This window comes from Lissotriton helveticus, chromosome 9 (genome assembly GCF_964261635.1).
Source record: "Lissotriton helveticus chromosome 9, aLisHel1.1, whole genome shotgun sequence".
Classification (NCBI taxonomy): Eukaryota; Metazoa; Chordata; class Amphibia; order Caudata; family Salamandridae; genus Lissotriton; species Lissotriton helveticus.
The window spans coordinates 816,091,664-816,115,312 of NC_136070.1; the positions used below are offsets into that span (position 1 = coordinate 816,091,664).

At 48.4% G+C, this 23,649-nt stretch overlaps 1 protein-coding gene across 4 annotated transcripts in view; it reads left to right on the forward strand.

Moving 5' to 3' along the window:
- Nucleotides 1-23,649, forward strand: part of MEIOSIN (meiosis initiator) — a 2,162,440-nt gene that overhangs the window by 971,876 nt on the left and 1,166,915 nt on the right. For all 4 annotated transcript variants that reach the window (XM_078660969.1, XM_078660970.1, XM_078660971.1 and 1 more), the window contains exon 5: nucleotides 10,587-10,973. In XM_078660969.1, the coding sequence (XP_078517095.1) occupies nucleotides 10,587-10,973 (387 nt within the window). The remainder of the gene's footprint in view (nucleotides 1-10,586; nucleotides 10,974-23,649) is intronic.

Here is a 23,649-nt window from a genome sequence, read left to right on the forward strand (position 1 = left end):
AAAGTACATGACTATACAGGATTGTATAATTTGATTATGAGGGAGCAGATCCTAAGTAATTGTCAGAACCAGCTTTTGCACCAGCACCTGGTGGACTCAGATCTGACCTCTCCCCAAGAATTGGGTAAGAGGGCAGACAAATGGGTCAGAACCAGGATTAGGCCTAAGAATCAGGGTAATGACCAAAAGAAGGATACTTCCAAGGTTCAAAAGAAGGGTGGGGATAAATCTAAAGAAACGTCTCCCACACGGCACCAAAACTCCAAGGATGGGGGTGGGTCCCAAAACACTTCCTATGACCAAAAGAAACCTTATTGCCATGCTTGTAAAAAGCCTGGCCACTGGAAAACAGACAGCTGTTGTCCAAAGAATAGTAATAAAGAAAATATACCTCCAAGTAGAGCTCCAACACCTCATGTTACTGTTAGCAGTAATCCCCCAGGTGGTGGGAGCACCCCCAAGAATTTGGGTGGGTTTACTTTTGGAACCCAGGTGGACTCGGGCCTAATAAGGTCCCCTAATACAAATACTCTTGTCTGTGAAAATGGCATGGGGTTTGCCAACTTCACTGATTGCCCAAACACTTTGAGCAAGTACAGGCAAGAGCCCCTCGTCAATGGTCAAAAAGTTGAGGCCTACAGAGACACAGGGGCTAGTATCACTATGGTGACTGAGAATCTAGTCCCCTCAAGGCAACTTTTACCTGGTGCCACATATCAGGTGACTAATATTGATGGAGTACAGAGAAATCATCCCATGGCAGTGGTAAATCTCAGCAGGGGAGGTGTCACTGGCCCAAAGAGCGTGGCAGTGTCATCAAACTTGCCTGTAGATTGTCTACTTGGGAATGGTTTAGAAATCTCAGCCTGGCCTGAGGTGGAACAAGAAACCCATTCTAAAATGGTAAATCTCCATGGAAAGGTTAGTGGGGCGGTGATGGCCACAGCCCCAATCCAAGATGTCCTTCCTGAAAAGGTTGGTAGGGCTGTGCAAGACTCAGCCCCATCTTCAGCAGAATCCCTTACTGAACAAGTTAGCAGAGCTGTTATGGTAACAGCCCATACCCAAACTGGGTCCCTTCCTGAAAAGGTTGGTGGGGCTGTGATGGCCACAGCCCAAACTCAAACTGATTCATGTGTTGTGAAGCCTGAAACTATGGATCACTCCACACAAACAGAGAGCATTGAGGAGGAAGAGAAATCTCCCTCCCACCAGACATTAGGAAACGATAAGCCTCCTCAGGGAAATGATCTTACCCCTTGTGAAGAAACTGCCCCAGAGGTAGTGAGGCCTAGCCTGGCAGAGCCCCTGATGTCAGTGGACCCTTCCAAGGTGGGACCCAGTCTGGAGCAGGTAACCTGCCCCTCTCTACCCTGCCTCAGCCAGCCCAGGGCTGCAGAGGTCAAGGAGGTCAGCGAGCCCCAAAGGGCCCCCTGCCAAATAAAACACCCCCATCAGCAGATTAGGGGCACCAAAGCTAGCAGCCCTAGCAAGGTGAAAAAGTTAAAACCTCCTGAGAGATCCCCCTTACCACTAGTTAGGGACCTCTCCCAGATGGAAACTGTTAGGCACAGCCAAACCTAGGACCTAAGGGCCCAAAACCTGACCTGTCCCACCAGTAAGCCAACAGAAGGGACCCAGCCTCCAGCTGTAGGCAGCCAGAGGTTGACCCTGAGAGCACAGTGCAACTCAGTCAAGGAAAGAAAGGCACACATGGTGGAAGATGATTGGAGGAAGCTGAGCCCTGAATTAGTGGAGCCTCACTTCAGTACTCCATTTCAACACCAGCCTTTTACTTTGCCAAAACACACCACAGGTAGTGATTCCCTATGGTGGTGACCCTCTGATACCCCTAGGGTGAGGGATTGCTTAGTGGACCATGAGACAGGGGGTAACCATGCTAGTGCAGGTACTTCCTTATATGTCCACTTAGGCAATATAGGCTTACCTGGTCAAGGATAGCCTTATCTCCTTTCGTTTGGGGGGGGGGGGGGTTATGTAGGAAGGTGGATACCTGACTATGGTTACCCCAGATTGTTTGCCTAGTGTTTAGCTGGTTTTCGACTTAGTTGGCCTGAGATCCTGCTAATCAGGGTCCCAGGCTATCTGCTCTCTCTTTAAATGGACTCCATGTACCCTAGGTACATCACCAATTTGGTACTGGACACCTTATCAGCCCCTGTACAGTGCACTATAGGTGCCCAGGGCATAGGTGCATCCAAGGCCTACCAGGGGCTGCAGCATATATTTTGCCACCCCTGGCTGGTACTTAAATCGACACAACTGGCTGATCACTCAGCTGGGGCAAGGTGGTGTAATCACCTCTTGCTTGGATATAGTATTCCTATATCTAAACCTATATCTGGACACATATATACCTAGAAGTCACTCCTATGGCAGGCCTTAGCAATCCTGGAGGCAGAGTGCTTGGTTTTATGTGAGATGGTGCTCTAGCCTGAGCTGAGCCTGTCTGCAGAGGTCGGAAACATTTCCGTGCAGCTGTTCCAGTGATACTGCCATACCATATACTCTTAAGTGCATTATAATTCTCGCGGTTATTGCTAACTTTGGTTTGGCTTTATCAAAACATGTCGTGTTTGGTGTCATAACATTGGAATACTACCCCCTCGCCAGTTCTGGCGACGGGGGTAGCATTCCACCCTTCTAGAGGGGGAAGACATGTTACTTTACTTAAAACGCGGTTAATCCTAACCAGAGCCTCAGCATCACAAAATGGATGCTGCTGCCCCGACACAAGTCTGACCTCCTGCTGCTGACCGAAACTTGGCAGGGGAGGCCTGGACAAAGGGTTTCCTGTCACAGGGAGGTGCTACACCTCCCCAGACAGGAGATAGTGGATTGGAGCAGGGTGGGTTGAATGAAACTAGACACTGCCTGGGGCACACAAGGTGTCCCATGCAAAATCCAGTCAAACCGGTTCTGGGGCACTCCAGCCCCAGTCCTGGCGCGAAACTGGACAAAGGAAAAGGGGTGTAACCACCCCCTTCCTGGGTCCCACCCATAGGAGGGACCTAGCAGGTAATCCAGCCCCTTGATTTGGAATAAAGGTAGGAGCTGTGCAGATGCACAGCAGATTATCCTGACTGAAACTTATGAAATGAAACTCTGGACCCTTCGACATCCTACTCGACGTAGAAGACTGAAGAATCTCCCTTGTGGTCAAGGAGTGACCACCCTGTGCAAACAGGCACCATCCAGCACGTCACCGTTTGCTTTGTTGCAGTTCCCGCCGGAACTCGAGCAACAGAGATCGACAAGACCCAGCGTTCCTGCCTTCCAACAGCCCGATCCACAGTCCCTGCAAAGCTGAGACCCGTGGAGGTGACCTGAAACGTGGGGCCGGCCATCTTGGAAAAACTACGAAGTGCTGACCGTGCAGCTTCCGAGGCTCCCTCGAAGCTGTGCATTGGAGTTTGAGAAGCTCCAGCCCGAGCAGCTTTTGCACCGAAGTTCACCCCACCACACTCACCGAGTGCTGCGTGGGGCCCTTTTGCATTTTCCTGCTCGACGCGTTGGTCCGGTCGCTTGCCGTTGGCTAGTGGCCCCAGTACCGACGAACCTTTGAATTTGCTCTGCTAGTCTGGTTGCTCCAGACTGGCCCTCGCTCCCCTGAAAAGGAGCACCCGCTCTGACCTTACTGGTCCGAGTAAGAAGCGATCTTCGAATCCTGCGTGGGTTGCCCTTGCCAAGGCTTGTTAACTCCGATCCGGAAGCCGGCACCGCCGACAGTGAGAGCCTTCGTGGGACATCTCGTGATTCGACCCTGGTCATCCTCGATGCCCCCGAGTCCACGTGGCAGCGGAGACAATCTTCACGACAAGCACCTGATTGCGCCCGACATCGCCTGGTTCCTTCCTGGTTCCTTCCTGGTCACTGGCTAGTGACCCAGACTCTGTCCCCTCTGCTTTCAGGTACTCTACATCTTCGATCCACCCTTGGATCACACCGGACACTTCTCTTCTGGACGCCTGCAGCATCTTCATCTCCAAGCACCCTAGATCTTCACGACGAAACCCGACACACTTTTGCACCTGTGCATCCGCTTCCTGTGGGTGAGGTAACTCTTGAACGCCGGTGCTCTTGTAGTGGTTTACACCTCTAGTGTCTAAGTCTAAAGTTTTATCCTTCTAGTCCAGTCGGAAGACCCTTAAAACTGTAACTCGATAACTTTTACGCACCATTTACTTTGCATTGGTGCATGCGTGTGCTTTTAGCGCTGCACCCGAATCCCCCGGGCTACTCCCGTCCTAACTGCTGTTAGTCCAGTGTAGTCCCAGCGATTCCCAAGGCCCTAGGCCTTACCACTGATCGAATAGTGATACTTCTACCACTTTTTTGATATATGGTTTGAGTGGCCACCGGCCCTATCCATAATTGTGCCACTTTCATATGTTATATTGTGCTTTTGTTTAAACGCATGTGCTTCTATACTCATAAAGAGTACAGGGGATTATTCTGAGAATAAATACATATATTTTTATAATTTATACTTGTGTGGTGTCCTTTCATTTGATATTACAGGATTGCATATGGTAAAACAGCTGGCTTCACATGCCCTCTTGAGTTAAGCCTTTTAGGCTGCTTAGTCCATGCTACCCCTAGTATAGCTTGTCTTTTAAGGTTGACTTACAACCATCACCATAAGGGATTGTTTGGACTGATACAAGGTGCCCACATAATTGTGGACATCATATACCAGGCCAACTTCTCACACTTGGGTCCGGTTACTGTACACTAAACCAGTAGCACAGGTAGTGGCGAATGGCCACATTTCCCGTACGTTCCCTCTGGATCGAGGTACCCGACAGGGTTGCCCCCTGTCGCCGCTGCTCTTTGCGATCGCATTGGAACCGCTGGCGACTCTAATAGGCATGACTCCACTGTTGAAGGGAATCACCTGGGCAGAAGGGTGGGAAGATCGCATTTCGCTATACACGGACGACATGCTAGTGTACCTAACGGAACCGGAACATAGCATACCGGCACTTTTGGCTCTGTGTGACGAGCAGGGGAAAGTATGTCCTGCAGGGTCCGGCCCCAACTCTTGACGACGACTGTCCCTTAAGAACAGCAGGGTCTTCCTTCAAGTACCTGGGCATCCATGTCACCAAGGACCCAACAGAATTCGTCCAGAAAAATCTGACACCACCGTTGGAGCGGCTGAAGCAAGATGTCAAGTTTTGGGCGACGCTGCCCTTGACACTGCTGGGCAAAGCGGTGCTCTATAAAATGATGTTGCTGCCGCGCATCTTATATATCCTAGAAATACACCGTACCCGGTGTTACCAGGATACTTCAGGCAGGTGTCAGCGTTGGTATCCGGTCTCATGTGGAGTAATCGCCCGGCGCACATTGCTCAGGCTAAATTGCACAGGGGTTGGTACGACGGGGGGATTGCGTTGCCAAACCTGCAATTATATTACTGGGCCGCTCAATTAAAGCCCATCAACCAGTGGCTGCATGCACCCCAAGAAGACCCGGCATACAGGGCTGACAGGGCACAATTGGGCACCGACAGTATACTGGCACCTCTATACGACTGACGCCTAGTGCACAAACTGGTGGGACCCACAAGACTTACCACAGCGCTGTGGCACAAGCAAAACTGGGGTGGAAGGGGCGAATTACTCGGCTCACCCCAATATGGGACACCCGGGCCCTGGGTAACCTGAGACGCAGTAAGGGCTTTACACACTGGGACAACATCGGTATATCCACAGTGGGAGACCTGTGGGAAAAAGGTACTGTGATCCCCTGCTGCGACAGCTATATGAGCTAGGACCCACGGAAACGTTCCGGTATGTACAGATCCGGCACGCCCTGCTTACAGCCATCCCACCTGAAGCAGAGGTCCCAGAGGCATCTCCACTTGAAGATCGCCTCTTCACAGACTACATGCAAGAACGTGCTACGTCCCTCACTTACCGTAAATTGATCAACAACCTATCAGACCCTATGGTAAAACTGAAAGACAAATGGGAGGGGGACTTAGGAGAAATGGACGATTCGGAGTGGAACGAAGCACTGGCGTCGCCTAAGGAGGTGGGCATATCGGCAAAATTCCGGCTCGTGCAGCTTAAGATCTTACACAGGGTGTATTACACGAGAAAGACACTACACTTAATACAGCGGGCACAACATCCCTATTGTCTTCGCGGCTGTGGGGAGGAGGGAACGTTAATCCACACTATATGGGAATGCCCACGCATCCAGGAGTATTGGAGACAAATAATGCGCACCATATCTCAAACAATGGGAGTGTCCCTAGTCCCTGAACCACGTAAGTGCCTGTTAAATATCTGGGAACCGAACGACCTCTCCAGACACGGCCAGCAGTGGTCCACGTTAGGTATGATGATAGCAAAACATGATATAGCACAGAAGTGGGGTGCGGTAGAGTCCCCTACGTTAACACAATGGTGTACGAACATGGACAGGGTGATGATAACAGAGAGGGCAGTATACACCAGTAGGGCCTGCCCACGTAAATGGAACAAACTATGGGCCCCTTGGAACGGGTTCAGGGGGGAGATATGTGAACCCCTGCAGGAGGACGACCCACTGACATCAGACGAGGAGGGGGAGGACGAGTAGGAGGAGTGGAAGGAAGGGGGGGCGGGATAGTGTCCCTTGAGTCCAACTCAGATTCATGATTGGGAGGGTAAGGGACTGGCATACGGCTAGCCTGACTTAGTAGTGCACTACAACAGAAGCACCCACCTACACGGGAACATGGTAACAGCCGATCCAGTGGTAATGGCGCTACTCACCCACAAAGGACAAGCCACGCATACAAGATAGGACAGGGGTTGTGCACTCATTTCCTCATTTGCCTTATGATCTAAATGTGGTAACTTCCTTAATTACGTTAGGTTATTGTTATAAAACAGTAAAACCAGACCTATATATATATCAGGAGTCACAATGCGAGTTTTGTGCAATCATTGTTATATAACGCCGCCGAACCCCCGGGATGTCGGCACTTGGGCTGTGTTATCCTGACAGTATCTAACGCAGGTGAAAGTGATGCGGCCGGCCCCTGGGGTTGTAGGCCAGAAGCTGTGTATGATTCGAAAGGTACAATAAAGGTCTTGGAGAAAAAAAATGTAAAAAAATGTGCATGGCTTCTACATGGTTGCGAGTTCTCAACTGCTTACATATAGGTTATAGCCAAGTTGCCCTTGGAAGTGCATATGCCGGACAAGCAACAGGTTCAATGGATGCTTTGCAGCCAAAACAAATCCAAGATGTTGATAGGTTACATTGCCATCCGCTTGTGAATACATTCATGGGGAGGTATACTAAACCTAAAGTGGATGTACAGTTTCCTATTGTTTGGTACTTGTATTATATCTAGGTAATTGTCAAGAGAACGATCCAGTTTGTGATCCATAAATTCAGTTTTTAACCTCCCCTGATATAAGTTTCTAAGCACAGCTTCAGCTACCCAATACAGTGAGTTTTCTTTGTCTTTTGAGGGAAGTGATGAGAGGTAAGTATTTTCCCAAGTTTCCTATAACCCAATGTTGAATAACAGTCTCCTCACATTGTTCAACCAACTTATTTTGTTAGATTTATCCAGGCGGCTGACTTCTGTGAGGGCATGAGAATACAGTAACAGTTCTGGAGTGGACCTAATCCGCATGCAAAATAACAATTGGCGTAGCTTAGCTTTGTCAGCAATGTATTGCCTGCCCATGTCCAACTTTAATCGGTGGAGTGGGGTACTCTGGGGCAGCGACACCAAACTCCTCAAAAATTAATATTCAGATCTTCAGAGATCCTCCATTCTGTCAAATCCCCACAATTCAGCCCCATAAAGAGCAGAGCTCACTGGTTTTGAATCATAGATCTGCAAAACTGCAGCAACTAGTTTACTAGTTGATGTACGATTTTCCTTCCCCAAGGCGCCAACTATCTGCTTGTGTCTCAAAATCATCTTGGTCAAATGCTGTTTTCAGGACATGCTTTCAGATAGTTTTATGCCTAGATAATCGAAAGTAGTAGCACTCTTAAGTAGGGCCCCATCAAGGGTATCTACCCCTAAAAGACTTATGAATGTTTAGTGTCATTCATGAATTTAGTTTTGGACTTGTTTATCTCTAGGCCTCGCATCTCACAGAAATCTTTGAATCGATTTAACAGCAGCTGGAGCCCCCCAGGGTTCTTGACTCCAACAAGGTGCAATCTGCAAATAGGAGGGTCAACTCCCCCCCAATATGGGTGCATCTGCCGAGTACTGTGATAAATACTGAAACACGCAGCCTTGGCGTACTCCTCTTCTAACATAAATTGGGTCAGTGAGCTGATCCTGGAGGTCCCACTGAACTCTTGTATAGTTTGCCTCATTTAGGCGGATAACCAGGGCTAGGATTACACTTAGGATTCTCATATATTTTAATACATGCCACTGCTTGTTTCTCAGGACAAGATTGAAAGCTGTTTTTAGATCAATAAACGCAACGTATAAGCTTCCCTGGCCAATGGTCATGGTTTTTCAAAATAAAAGAAGAACACGAAACACCTGATCTAATGTCCCCATCTTCTGTCTAAAGCCAGCTTGGTAGGGTGTTAAAATATTGTTATCTCTTATCCAATCCTGGATCTTGGATAAAAGGGCACGCAAAAACACATTTTGTATATAGTCAATTAGGCTGACGAGTCTATAGTTACAAGGTTGGTCCCTATCGCCTTTCTTAAATAGGAGAATCACCTCTGCACCATTCCAGATCCCTGGGATCGGGGCACCCCCTGCAATGGCATTAGAAAGTAAAAGGATATAGCGTGACCATTTAACTCTTTCATATTGGAAGAGGTCGCAAGGGATGCCATTGGGGCCAGGGGCTTTTGCTAGACTAATTGAACCAATGGAAGCCTCAATTTGTCTCATAGTAAACAAGTCCCTTCATAATAACAGTTTGCTCAGGGGAGAAGTGCCAGTATGGGATAATTGACAGACGAAATAAAAGTCGCAGAGGTAGGGGTGTGCCCTGGCCCCAATCTTTTTCTGTCTGTACATTAATGATGTTGTCGCCCACCTGAATATTCCAAGTAGTGATGCTCCAAAACTTGGATTTTTGAAACTTCCACCATTGCTTTATGCAGCTGATACGCTTCTGTTTTCTAAAACTCCAATAGGCAACAGGCCATAATTAATGGTGTTATGGATTTCCGAAAGCAACATGGACTGGACCTCAATGCAGGCAAAATAAGTGCATGTCGCCCACCCCTACAAATCCTATACAGTTAGAATGAAAGGCCATAGCCAGTCACTGACTTTTAATATCTAGTGTAAGATTGACCAAAATATGAATTGTTTATCCTAGATTGATAATAGTGGTTTATAACTTCAACATCGGTCATCAGCTATTTTGGGAATATAAAACAGAACCAACATTCGTACTATTTCTCCAGCCATGGAAATCTATAGTACCAAGGCTTTAGGTTGAGAACTTTATGGAGCAGAGTTGTGGGGGCATCAGAAAACCCCCAAGCTAGCCATGACTGAAAATTAATTCTTCAGGTTCCTTGTGAGCTTGCCCCAAAGTGCCCCTCTCTTGCTGATGTATATTGATTTTGGCCTCTACCCTATTTAATACATTGTCAAACTAAGACTTCTTTTATATTGGCAGAGGCTGCAGCTCACAGAGAAACATTGTCCTTATATGTCCGTGCTTGAAGAACTTCGTATACAGCACAAACATCTTCTCACTTAAATTGTGGTTAGCATACTTAAAAAAGGCACTATTTAGCCTGAGACAGTTCTATAGGACAGGCAAGCCGAGGCAAGAAGGACTACAAAATCTACTCTCAAAAAAAGATTCTAATATTTTTATAGGGGAAAATGAGGTGCAGAAATGAAAGAATGGGATCGTTACAGACAGATGTTTAGATCACAAAAGCATGCCATTTTTGGGCCATTCTTAGATAACATCTACTGCCATCGATCTAAGCAGCTGTATGTAAAATGCAGGTTTGAATTCTTGCCAACCAAAATTCTGCCTAAAATTGGCTAAAGATCACTCTGTGGATGACCTATGTCCAGCTTGCAAAAAAGAGCCTAAAACTGACGTATACTTTTTTTTCCCTCTTCTGTGTATCCTGGCATCCCCAAAAGAAATGGATTTTACTAATGACTGTTGTTCATTGGGAGCTAGGAGCATTTAGAATCTCTATAAATTCTAAGATCAAGCACAGATGAGACTACAGTTTATAATGTGGCCAGATTCCTCAACATTGCACAGACTAATGTGAATACAATTCTGCACTACAGATATCTAACTACTAAGAATATGTTTATTTGTAGGTATATTTATGTGCATTGCTTGCTTTTAAATTGTCTCCAAGATAATAATTGATGAATTGTTTTTAAATTTTTCTATTGCAGTCATTTTAAAAGGATATTTACATATGTACCATTGTGTTTTTGGGGATTTTTTAAATTCTAAATAAACTTGAATTTAATTGAAATCACTTCCCCTAATAGGTGCTTTGCCACAGAGGTACCTATTTGATTTTATCAAGACGTCTTTACCTATGATTTAAACTTTGGTTTAATTTTGCAGATAAAAAAGGAATGCCAAAGAAGTCACGCCGTTGTTTGTGTTTAGAGAAACGAAAACTCCATGAAAGCCGAAGCTCAAGGACTCTATGCCTACAAGGAAATGGAGTGGGAGAAAGCAAAATAGCTGTACCTTCTTCCAGAAGTACAACAGTCATGATTGATGCACAGTGTCCTAGGATTACGCTACTGGACTGCTTTCCAGAATCTCACAGCCTGTCAAGATTTTCTCTGTTGGACTCTGCAGTGGAGCATGAAATAACGTTATCACTCACTCTTCCAGAAACCATCTTAGAACCTTGCTCATCCCCAGAGGTGATGGAATCTCAAGTTTCTGAAGGCATCACGCTTCTGGAAATGGCTGAACCTGATACTTTCTTCTGTACCACAGGTTTGTGATGATGAATTATTTCACATGTGTTCTGTGAAAAAAGAAGGGCTTACATGCATATTACATAGGATTCTCACCACATTAGGGATATATATTTATAATTATACCATAGCATCTAAAATGTATGTAGCCCAATAACACCTTCTTTAGTGCACTGTACTGATAAACACGTATTTGACATTTATTACAACAGTGCAAAGGTCATTATCAGCAAAATTTATATTAGAAAAACACTGTTTACTGCCTCACAGATGTCATTCAACAAATACTTAACTTAGGAAAGAGCAGTCCAAATAGTCCCGAGGCCCCTTCATTGTGATTTACATCACTGCACAAAATGTAATCCTTCGAATCCTTGATTTAGTGAGATACCTTTGTACAAATACACAAGAAAAAAATGCAGCGGCCCTAAACCATATATGCACATGCCAACAGTTTAATAAGCTGTTTATTCCCACTATTTAGGGAGCGGAGGGTCATCATGACTCACTAGAAACTTCGACTCTTGAGAGTTATGTCTCTTCTCCACACTCAACAATGGTAAGAATTAGAATATATATATATATATATATATATATACATATCACAAGAAATCTTCAGACCTCCACTTTGCGCGGCAAAAGAAGAGACAGACCCCACGATATCCAGGCAGGTTATTTATTCACAAGTCTTCAAAATGCAACGTTTCGAGTACTGGCGTACTCTTGTTCACACACCATATATATATATATATATATATATTTATATCTCCAAGAAAGAAATGACTCAAATAGATGGACTCACTAGAGAACAAAAATCTATTTCCACTACCACATTTCTGCTTCCACCTTCTTCAGGTAGTACAAGATTGTTTGCTCAGCTGCAGCACAGCCAGCGCTGCTGGATTTTCGAAATGCATCTGGTATGGCCAAGATGCATTGATGGCATATTTATAGTATAGAATGCAGGAAGCTGAAAATTGGAAAAATTATATATATATATATATATATATATATATATATATATATATATATATATATATTCACACAAAAAACAAAGGTTACAAGGACGTTATAGTTAAGCAGATATTTCACTCGTACAAAACGAGAGAAATTCAGCAGTGATAGTTAGCTGAGCTAACTATAACTCGCGCCCCCGCAATGCACTGCTTATGAGATATTACATCACTCATGACATGGTCAGTGACATTACTGATGACACCTCAAATGACATCACTGATGACATCATCCAGCGACTGAGAGTGTTTCTAAAAAGTTTATGAGTGTTAAATATATATAAACCAAGGTGTATTCATGAATCAGTGGGTGTATGAGTGCCTGTATGGAGGATTTAGTGGGTGGGTGACTAACTGTATAATTGAGTGATTATAAGTCTCTCAGTGAATATATGGGTGAGTGACTAATCTGTGTGAATGTCTATCAATCTGTCAGTTGGTGTGTAAGTGGCTGCACAAGTTGGTGAGTATGTACATGAGTGCCTATATGGGTTAGTGATTGATTGAGTACCTGTATGGGTTTATGAGTGCCTGTGGTTGGGTGATGGTGTGTGTGACTCCCTGCATGGATGAGTGAGTGGGTGAATCACTGGCTGTATGGGTTCATGAGTGTGTTCGAGAGGGGCTGTATAGGTGAGTGAGTACGTATAGCTGTGTTGGTGAGTGAATGGATGTGTCAGTAATATATGGGTGAGTAACTGCATATGTGAAAGGCAGAATACGTGAGTGTTCGAGTATATAAGTGGCTGTATGTGTGAGTGAGTGTTTGTGAGAGTGACTGTATGGGTGAGTGTGCTTGTGTCAGTGACTGTATAGGTGAGTAGATATGTGTTAGTATTTGTATGAATAAGTGAGTTTATGTGTGTACAACTGTATAGGTGAGTAAGTGGCTGTGTGATTGACTATAGGTGAGTGAGTAGCTCTATGAGTGTCTGACAGTGTGTGAGTGGCTGTATGGGTGTGAGTGGATATGTCAGTGGCTGTATTAGTGAGTGGGTGTATGAGTGGCTGTAAGGGTGAGTGAGTGGATGTGTGTATGAATCAATTAGTGGGTATGTAAGTACTGGTATGGGTGTGTCAATGGTTTCGAGAAAGGTAGTGTGAAAGTTGGAGTGAGTGTATGAAAGGTTACATGGGGTGTGAGTAACTGTGAAAGATTCTGTGAATGATGTCATATGTGAGGTCAAAAGCAGTGCATTGCGGGGCCCGATTTATAGTTAGCTCAGCTAACTATAACTGCTGACTATCTCTGGTGTTGTATGAGTGAAATATCAGCCTACATATAAGGTCGCTGTAACCTTTGTTTTTTTCAGTGAATATCTAAGGGTTTTTTAATCCTTTTTCTAACTAAAACAGTCCTGTGACCTTTGTTTTTTTCAGTGGATTTCTAAAGTTTTTTAAATACTAATTCCTAACTATAACCTACTTGTAACCTTTGTTTTTTTCAGTGAATGTCCATGTTTTTTTGAGTGGCAGTGGTCTTTCTACAATGGTGTGGAAAGGGGGAGGGCCCTCCGACCAGCCCAGTAGGACCTATAAAAAGTACCAGGAGGGTTCTTGGTCCCCAAGGTCCTTTAGCATCCAACGCTTAAACAAGGAGCATCAGAGGGATACGAAACTAGGCCGCCCTCCACTCAAACAGTTACTCAACAAAAAGGCCTGATTGTGACTAACACACAGAAAACTTGTATATTCTTAGTTCACTGGGTATCAACGACACCTCCCGGGTAAGGCTATGCTCATATTATTTCAGTCATACCCCCCATGTGTGTACATTTATTTCAAATAAAACATTCAACGACAAACATCTCCCAATACTCCTAAGGATTAAGATGATACTGGGACACTAGTCATGAGAAACGTGAAAAAATGTGTGGTGGGTCAGAAAGTGCCTCACGTAAGCAACCACCACAGAGCTGCTGGTACGTACTCATCAGCACTTTCATGACATAAAAATTTAAAGTGAACTAACTCAAATAAATGTGAGAATGAGAAAGGTGTTGCAAAAATTGGTGCTAACTACCACCTCTACTCCATAATGTGTAACAACGAGTAACCTGAACTCTCCATTAAAATAGGTTGTGAACACCTATCATATGTTTTTAATATTTATCTGGTGTTCACACCTAGTTAAAAAAAACAGCACGTTTAGACTATTTTATGAAATGAAATGAAAGGAATCTTATAATGCGCAACTAAGCCCGAGGGCATCAAGGCGCCTAACAAAAAACCATGAAAACTAATATAAAGTAACTACGGGTACGCCCTAGCGAACAGCCAAGTTTTCAAGGCTTTTCGAAAAAGCAGAGCGGAGGGCATAGATTTAATTTCGCAAGGAAGAGTATTCCATAACTTAGGGGCGATTGAAGAAAAAGCCCTGCCACCCCACTTATTCCTGCGGAAACGAGGTACCACAAGCAAGTTCTTTGAGGAGGAACGTAAGCTGAACGGCCGACATATTTCATTTCCTTATGGTTTTGCTGTAATTTTATTAGGGCACGGGGATACATCTCCACCTCAATAATACTTGACCGGGTGGCTGCCAGGTGGATGCCTACCAGCAACTCACCAGGGAAGGCCTTCCCCTCACACAACTTTAAATGGCAGGAAAACGCCAGCACTGCCAGGACCGGGTGTATATACTTCGCTACTTGAGTCACAATCAGGCCTTAAGCATCCAAGACAACTTTATTCCCCAACCAGTAGTATACCAATAGACTTGATTGCAGAAGTGGTGCAGAAAGGGTGTGTGGCCTCCAAAGACCTCATAGCAAACTGATTGTGTGGAACTTGCTGGAGGTAACAAGAGGGATACTTGGCCCCCAAATACCCTAGCCAAGGACACTTCATCCCTAACTAGTACTATGCCAGGAGGCGCGTTTGCAGAGGGATGGAGAAAGGACGTCCTTAATGATTGTACAGGTAGTGCGTGTATGATTCTATGAGTGCCATTGCCAAGGACACACTGTAAATACTGTGTGTTTTTAACAAAGTGTAAAACACATATATAGATATATTTTACATGAGGTTTCAGTGTAGCTATTTAGTAAGATACTAATTAAACTTTCCCCTTTATATTCATTTGTCGAAATAACAAAATCAAAAATGCATTTTCCTTTTTCCCAGCAACACCAGAGGTCACAATGATATCAGTAGTCACAAATACAAATGACAAAGTGAAAAACAGATGATCTGAAAGAGATACGTTAGTATTAGATTCCTTACCTTAGAATATCCCCAGGCGTCAGACTGGATCCGGAAATTTTTGCGTAGCAGTACCCTTGCGCGTCGGTAGGCGTCGTCTGCGGCTCCGCGTCCGTCGTTGGCGCCGTGATGACGTCGTCGGAGTACTTAGACGCCGCCTCCCCGTGCTGACGTCAGTTCTTCTTTTTTCCGCGCCCGCAAGCGCAGATCTGGAAAAGCAGTAACCCTAGTCATTTTTTGACTGACTTTTTTGATCACTTTTGATTGTTTCTCGAAGTCTTTCGACTCCGAACGGTGGCGTAGGGATGCCCGGCTTTAAGCACTGTGATGATTGCGACCGCCTGATGTCGGTCACGGATCCTCACCGCGTGTGTTTATCTTGTCTCGGCGTCGACCACGACGACAAGGCCTGCTCCGACTGCCGGGCCCTCTCTTCGAAAGCCAGGCGGGAGTGGTCCTGCAGGTGGCTCGAACTCCGGCAGTCGGTCCCACGCCGCGAGAGGTCCCGGTCCCATGGGAGGTCGAGGGACAGGTCGCGGGCTCGGAGCCACCACAGCTCCGAGAGTAGGCCGCACTCCTCCGGGTCGAAGTCGTCGTCAGGTAAGAGGCACAAGAAGTCCAAGCGGCGTCATCGCTCTTCGGACTCCCCCCGACGCTCGCGCGATGCGGCCGGGGGTTTGGGTGACACCACCCACGCGGCTCCGTTGGAGTCGCGGGCGCTGCGTCCAGCCCCATACCCTACGGTCCCTGGGCTAAACGCGACGCAGGAGGAGATCGAGCGCTTCCTCATGGCCATGAGGAACCTCTCTCCTCCGGCGGGCTCCGCGGCGCCTTCGGGCCCAGCGGACCCATCTGGGGCCTCTAGCGGGTCGGGGGCTTCGGCCCCGACGCCGTCGGGTGCTTCGGCCCCGACGCCGCTGACGTCTTCGGGCCCGGCGCCGCTAGGCCCCTCTCTCCCGACGCCGCCGGCACCTTCGGGCCCGGCGCCGCAGGGTTCAGCGGCCGCGGCGCCTTCGGGCCCGGCGCCGCTGGACGCTGCTGGCCCTCCTTCGGGATCTAGTTTGTCGCCGGTGGACCTTACGACCTCCCCGGCGTCGGACCCTCAGGTGTCGCCTCCGGCGCCGTCCTCGGGCGGCGCCGTCCCCGGTTCCACCTTCGTTCCTGTTCAGACGTCGGGACGGCCCCGATGGGCGCCGCTCAAGACGTCGTTTGGTTAGTTTCACTTTTATGAACAGGCCCCATTAGTTGAGAACCCTGAGTTTCAGGAGATGGGTGATGAAGAGGACTGGGAGGGGTCTGAGGACCCTCTCACCAGGGAGTGTCAGTCTCATGAGGACTGGGCAGGAGACCTTGGGGAGGCCAGTGGCCTGGACACTTCTCCAGATACTGGTTTTGTCTCCCCTCCTACCGTGGCTTCGGAGGAGGGGGCAACTTATAGTGTGGTGCTGATGAGGGCTGCCAAGGCCTTGGGCCTTGAGCTCCCCGTCGCGGCCGTGAGGACTAATGTCCTCACTGAGGTCCTTAAACCGCAGTCAAGCTCGGCCGAGCCTCTGCTGCCATTTAATGAGGCCTTGACCGACGTTCTTCTGGGCACTTGGTCCAAGCCCGCTACGTGTTCGCCCGTAGATAGGAACGTGGCCAGACGCCGCCGCCCAGCCCCGGGCGACCCATGTTTCCTGTCCATCCACCCCACCCCCGAGAGTCTGGTCATCCAGGCCTCCAATTCCCAGACCGCGTTCCCGTCCGCCCCGCCGGACAGGGAATCCAAGAGGTATGAGCTGTATGGAAAGAAAATATTCTCATCCCTTAGTCTGGGTCTGCGGTCTTCCAACACCGCATGCCTCTTGGGCCGCTACACCCACTCTCTGTGGGATACGGTCGCGGAAGTGCTTCCAGAGTGTCCGTTGGAGGTACGGGCCAAACTCGGCCAAGCCCTTGTGGAGGGCCGGGACGCAGCCAAGTATTCCATTAGGTGTGGGCTGGATACCACCGACTCGCTAGGCAGAGCGATGGCAACGACGGTGGCAGTCAGACGCCACGCCTGGCTGAGGTCCGCCAACTTTTCGGCAGATGTCCAGAACACACTCATCGACATGCCGTTCGATGGCCGTCGCCTCTTTGGCGACAAAGCAGACCATGCGCTTGAGCGCTTTAAGGACTCCAGGGCTACGGCCAAGTCCTTGGGCCTCTCGGCCCCGCGCCAGCAATCGGCTGCTTATCACTCCTTTCGTGGCCACGGAAGGGGTGCACCGACACGTGCCACTAGCCACGCTCCGCAGGGCAATACCCAACGCGGTGGCGGCCGTGGTAACCGCCGTCCGGGCGGTAGGGGACAACGGCGAGGTCAGTCCACACCTTCCCCCGCAGCATCCGCCTCCAAGCCCTCCTAGTCCGTGCTTTCAGGCCCATGTGCCGCCAGTGGGTGGCAGGGTTCGCCATCACCACCTCCACTGGCGCACTGTCACTTCGGACAGGTGGGTGCTGCAAATCGTCCGAAGGGGCTACTCCCTCCCCTTCGAGGCGACTCCTCCAGCCATGCCACCGCAGAACCACCGTGTATCGGGGGATCATTTGCGACTTCTGCAGGAGGAGGTTACGGCCCTCTTGGCCAAGGGGGCCATCGAGCGCGTTCCTGGGCCGGAAGTAGGGTGTGGTTGCTACTCCCACTACTTTCTGGTACCCAAGAAGGGCAAAGGGGGCCTACGCCCTATCTTGGATCTACGGAACGTCAACGGCTTCCTCCGGAAGGAGAAGTACAAAATGCTGACACTGGCTCAGGTCTTAGCTGCCCTGGACCCAGGAGACTGGATGGTAGCGTTGGACTTGCAGGACGCCTATTTCCAAATCCCCGTCCTGCCGGCCCACTGGCGCTACCTGCGGTTCACTGTTGGCCACGAGCACTTTCAGTTTACCGTGCTCCCCTTCGGCCTTACCAGCGCCCCACGGGTGTTCACAAAGGTGATGGCGGTGGTCGCAGCTCATCTGCGCAGGTTAGGGGTATCAGTCTTCCCCTACCTTGACGACTGGCTGTTGAAGGCGGGCTCACCCCAGACAGTCGTCAGCTACCTCCAGACTACGGCGGATCTCCTGCACCTGCTGGGGTTCTCCATCAATGTGCCAAAGTCACACCTGTGCCCCTCTCAGAAGCTCCTCTTCATCGGAGCGGTTCTAGACTCGGCGCGGTTTCGGGTTTATCCACCGGAACAGCGGGTCCGGGATATTCAAGCTCTGATTCCCATCTTTCAGCCTTTATCCCGGGTCTCGGTCAGGTTGACGCTGCGGCTTCTGGGGCTGATGGCCTCCTGCATCCTACTGGTGCATCATGCCAGGTGGCGGATGCGGGCTCTGCAGTGGGACCTGAAGTTTCAGTGGGCCCAGCATCAGGGCAACCTGTCCGACCACGTCCTGATCTCGGAGGGCACTGCAAGACAGCTGCAGTGGTGGCTCACGGACCACGATTTGGTCAGCGGCAGATCCCTCTCCCTTCCCCAACCGGAGCACGTAGTTGTGACGGACGCGTCCCTCCAGGGCTGGGGAGGCCACATGGGAGAGGCAGAGATCAGGGGGCCTCTGGTCTCCGGCGGAGGCCCGGCTCCACATCAACCTGTTGGAGTTACAGGCAATTCGTCTAGCACTGAAGGCATTCCTCCCCTCTGTCTGGGGGAGTGTAGTGCAGGTGTTCACGGACAACACCACCGCCATGTGGTACTGCAACAAACAGGGCGGGGTGGGGTCGTGGACCCTTTGCCAGGAGGCTCTGCGCCTTTGGCAATGGCTGGAACGCCAGGGCGTGACCCTGGTGGCTCAACACCTGGCAGGTTCTCTGAACGCCAGGGCGGACGAGCTCAGCCGTCGGTGCATGATGGATCACGAATGGCGTCTGAACTCGGACGTGGCGCAAGGCCTCTTTCAGCAATGGGGAGAGCCTTGGTTAGATCTATTCGCCACCGAAGAGAACACGCAATGTCATCTGTTCTGCGCGTTGGAATTTCCAAGGCGGCACTCGCTCGGAGACGCTTTTCGTCGCGAGTGGAGTTGCGGTCTGTTGTACACCTTTCCGCCTATACCACTTCTGCCCAGAGTGCTGAAGAAGATCAAGCGCGACCGGGCCCAAGTCCTCCTTGTGGCTGCGGACTGGGCGAGAAGGTACTGGTATCCAGAGCTACTCAGTATGTCAGTCGATTCCCCGATTCGTCTGCCTCTTCAGGAGGACCTTCTGTCGCAGCAGCAGGGGACGGTCCTCCACCCGAACCTGTCCAGTCTCCACCTCCATGCTTGGAGATTGAGCGGCGACAGTTGAGGCCATTTGACTTGCCTCCTGAAGTCTGTAACGTCATTCTGGCAGCCAGGCGTCCCTCCACAAAGTCGGTATACGCCTGCAGGTGGAACAGATTTGTGGCATGGTGCACAGCAAAGGCTGTGGATCCTCTTGCTGCCCCTCTTTCTGAGGTTCTTCTCTTCCTTCTTTCTCTTGCCCAGCAGGGCTCTGCTCTGGGCACTATTAAGGGCTACCTTTCTGCCCTTTCAGCCTTTCTCAGGCTACCTGATCAGCCTTCCTTGTTCAAGTCCCCTATTGTAAATCGATTTCTTAAGGGCATCACACACAAGTTTCCTCCTGTTCCGTTTGTGATGCCTCAGTGGGACTTGAACCTGGTTCTTACATTTCTGATGTGCGCTCCCTTTGAGCCACTTCACAACTGTCCTATTCGCCTTCTGACATTGAAGACTGCGTTCCTGGTTGCCATCACCTCTGCCAGGAGAGTGAGTGAGCTCCATGCCCTTTCTTGTACTCCACCTTTCCTTTCTGTCCATCCGGACAAAGTGGTGCTACGTACCAAACCTTCTTTCCTGCCCAAGGTTGTCACGGCCTTCCACATCGGGCAGTCTATCACCTTGCCAACCTTCTTTCCGCCACCGCATCCCTCTAAAGAGGAAGAGCAGCTCCACCGTCTGGACCCAAAACGTGCGCTCTCATTTTATTTGGATCGCACACGCCAGTTCCGGGTGGATGACCAACTCTTTGTTGGTTACGTGGGCGCTAAGAAGGGGAAAGCGGTACACAAGAGGACCATCTCCCGGTGGATCATCTTGTGTATCCAGGCATGCTACTCCTTGGCTAGGAAGGAGCTCCCTGCTGGATTGGCTCATTCTACCCGAGCCACGGCGACTACCACTGCCCTGGGCAGGGGTGTGCCTTTACAAGACATCTGTCAGGCAGCTACGTGGGCATCGCTGCACACGTTTGCAAGACACTACTGCCTGGACAGCCAAGTCCGGAGGGATGGCTTCTTTGGCCGTTCCGTCCTCCAGGACTTTCTGGTGTGATTATTGGTTCGCAGACCCACCACCGGGGTTGGTATTGCTGGGGTATCTATTCTAAGGTAAGGAATCTAATATTAACGTGTCTCTTTCAGATGCACAAGTTACTACTTGTGTAACGATATATCTGTAAGAGACATTAGTTAGTATTAGATTCCTTACCGACCCACCCATCCTCCCCGTTCTGCGAACCGATATCTAGGGTTAGGGTTATCCCCTTTCAGGGCCCTAGTTTCAATGGCACCAGTGTTGGTTTTTAACATGGCTCTGCGTTTCTGGCGCGGAAAAGCTGTGTCTAAGAACTGACGTCAGCACGCGGAGGCGGCGTCTAAGTACTCCGACGAAGTCATCACGGCGCCAATGACGCCGACGACGGACGCGGAGCCGCAGACGACGCCTACTGACGCGCAAGGGTACTGCTACGCAAAAAATTCCGGAACCAGTCTGACGCCTGGGGATATTCTAAGGTAAGGAATCTAATACTAACTAATGTCTCTTGTAACTTGTTCTTTAGACATATTTTATGCAAAGTTTGTGTCTAGCTCTTTAGTAACATATTGGTTGAACTTTATTTAAACAACACTTTTGTTAAAAAAAAAGTTAAAAAAATAATTCAACATCTGAACTTACAAATAGAACATAACTACCAGACACCCATCAAACTACCCATTGTTACCCAAACTCATGGGGAATTAAAAATTGTTGCCAAACTATTGCAATGCAAATCTGAAAACATCACATGACCAGGAAAGTAAGAAATATCATTGGATAATATACTGTTTAGTAATATGAATAGTAAGTATACACCCACTCCTCCTTCTTGAATCTTCTTTTCCAGAAGTTTATTTTGAGCAAGTGGTAGATTTTGGCTTGAGACTTTTTTTTTACTCATGTGGGACATGTGTTATGTCATCTTAAAAGTTATCATAGAAAAACGTCTCCAACTACCGATCAAGCAGAAGTAAGGTGGAGGACCATCTCCATCAGTGTCAGCAGCAACAATTCTCGGCCACAACGTCCCTTTGGAGGAAGTCTCTACAACAGATATGGCTCCAGAGTTTTCAAGAATGGCCACTCATTGCATGGACTTTAGTGTTGTTATAACAGCTAGTGAGCACTGTGTTACAGCTATTCGCAATGCTGTCAAAAATCATACATGGTAATTTATTTCCCCCTTTTTAAATGTATTGCACATTTCATAAGAGGAGTTCATAGTGAGCAGCAAGAAGGCAACACAAAGCTGAAGAACCCTCAACTTCAATAGTAGCACAACAACACCAAAGCAGAAAGTCCATTCAAAAGTCAAGTCTCAACTTCAAGAATATGCTCCAGAGTTTTCCCTGATGGCACCATACTGCATGGATTGTGGAGTTGTAGTGAGTGCTGGAGAGAAGTCCATAACGGTCTTTGTCGTGCGTGGTCTGTTAACAGCCTTGTTGTCTCAGGAGTGTCACTGGATCAGGAAGCTAGACCCCAACTTCACCCTATCACCATCACATGACAGGTTTTAAAATACTGATGCATGCACTGGTGACCAGGGGGAAAGAGGGAAACAAAACAAGGATAGGAAGCGGAATAAGAAATAATGCTTTACTCTTCTCAATGGCTGGATTCAGGTAGATCTTCGTAAAGGCAGTAAAGGCTGTATAAAAGAGAAAGCAAATGATGAACAACAATTTCTCTCTATAGTGTCTGTGACTATCTATGTATCTATGGGAAAGGTACCTTATCTTGATATATATCTTTCCTTGCTCCCCTCTATAAATAAGCGTAGGCCCAGTTTAATCAGTGTATGCAGAAGCGTTAGCTCTGAAAAACAGAGGACAAATAATTAATGGTATGGAATATGTCTAGCCTTAAAGTAGATTTGTGCTTTTCTCTGTGTCTCACCTTGTGTTTAGAGATCTGGCAGAATAAATACTGGGCTCCAAAGTATGTAGAATATATATTTCTGTAGTAGGGGATCTCTGTTATAGTCATAATCTAATGAATAGTCCCGCCCATGTGCGTGGACCCCGGAGCAATCAAAAATAATCTCTTAAAGTGTCGAAAAATCCAGAACTGCACAGACACTTAAGAGAGAATTAAAGACAGATAATGCAGCCTATAAAACAGGCTACACTGTCCAGTACTTCGACTAGAAAAAAATCCACAAAACAGCAAAACCTGTACAGATTTCCCTTGCTTCAGCAGCAAAAACACTCTGGAATGATAGAGAGGAGGACCTGGACAGACAAGCCCCATAGGCTGCCATTATGTGGCTCATAACAGGATACTGTGCCTTTAAGAGAACCTTCCAGAACTTCACAGTATCCCAGAATGCACTGCAGGTCCCTTTTACTTTCAGTTCTTTTTTTCCGGCTCCTGCAAGCAGGACCCTGGAGCATTGAGCTCTCCCTTTTCAAGGGTTTATTGGTGATTTTTCACTATTCTATTCAATTTAAGTGCTTCTAAGTACTTTAGTGCTGTTCTTCTTGGTGTTTTGCTCCTGTTTGAGGTCAAATATGCCTGCATTATTTGACAAATGCCCGGAGTGCTCCAGGAAGAAGGCAAAATCAGATCCCCATGAGGTGTGTATCCTCTGACTTCCCTCTTCCCATGTCCCAGAGGAGTGTGTGATTTGTCAAGGCTTCTCTGGCAGGACCCTGAAGGACAGAATGAAGATCAGGCTTCAGGGCCTTGAGGAAAGAAGGCTGAAGGCGCAAGGTGGGTCTGGAGGGGCTTCTTCTGCCCGTGCTGAGGCCTCTAGTGGGCTCCCCAGGGGCAGGATGACCAGCAAGCGTCCCCATTCTCCGTCTGGGTCGATTGCACTGACTACGACGTCGAGAGGGATGACTACAGTCTGTTCCCTGTCTCCCCAGGGCTCTGGGTCGAAGCGACGTCGGCGCTCGACGTCGAGGGACTTGAACAGACCGCCGTCGACGTCTCCTGTGACGATTTCGTCGTCATCCTCGTCGGACTCGACGTCGAGTGATCGACGTCGAAGGGCCCGGCGTCGGCGCTCGCCGTCGAAGCGACACCGCCGTTCGCCGTCGGCGAAAAGGAGAAGAGGTCGCCGTCGAGGCGGAAGAGTTCGCTGTCGAGGCGCAAGAGGACGTCGTCGAGGCGGATGAGGTCGCCGTCGAGGTGTAGAAGACGGTCGACTCCGAGGAAGAGACG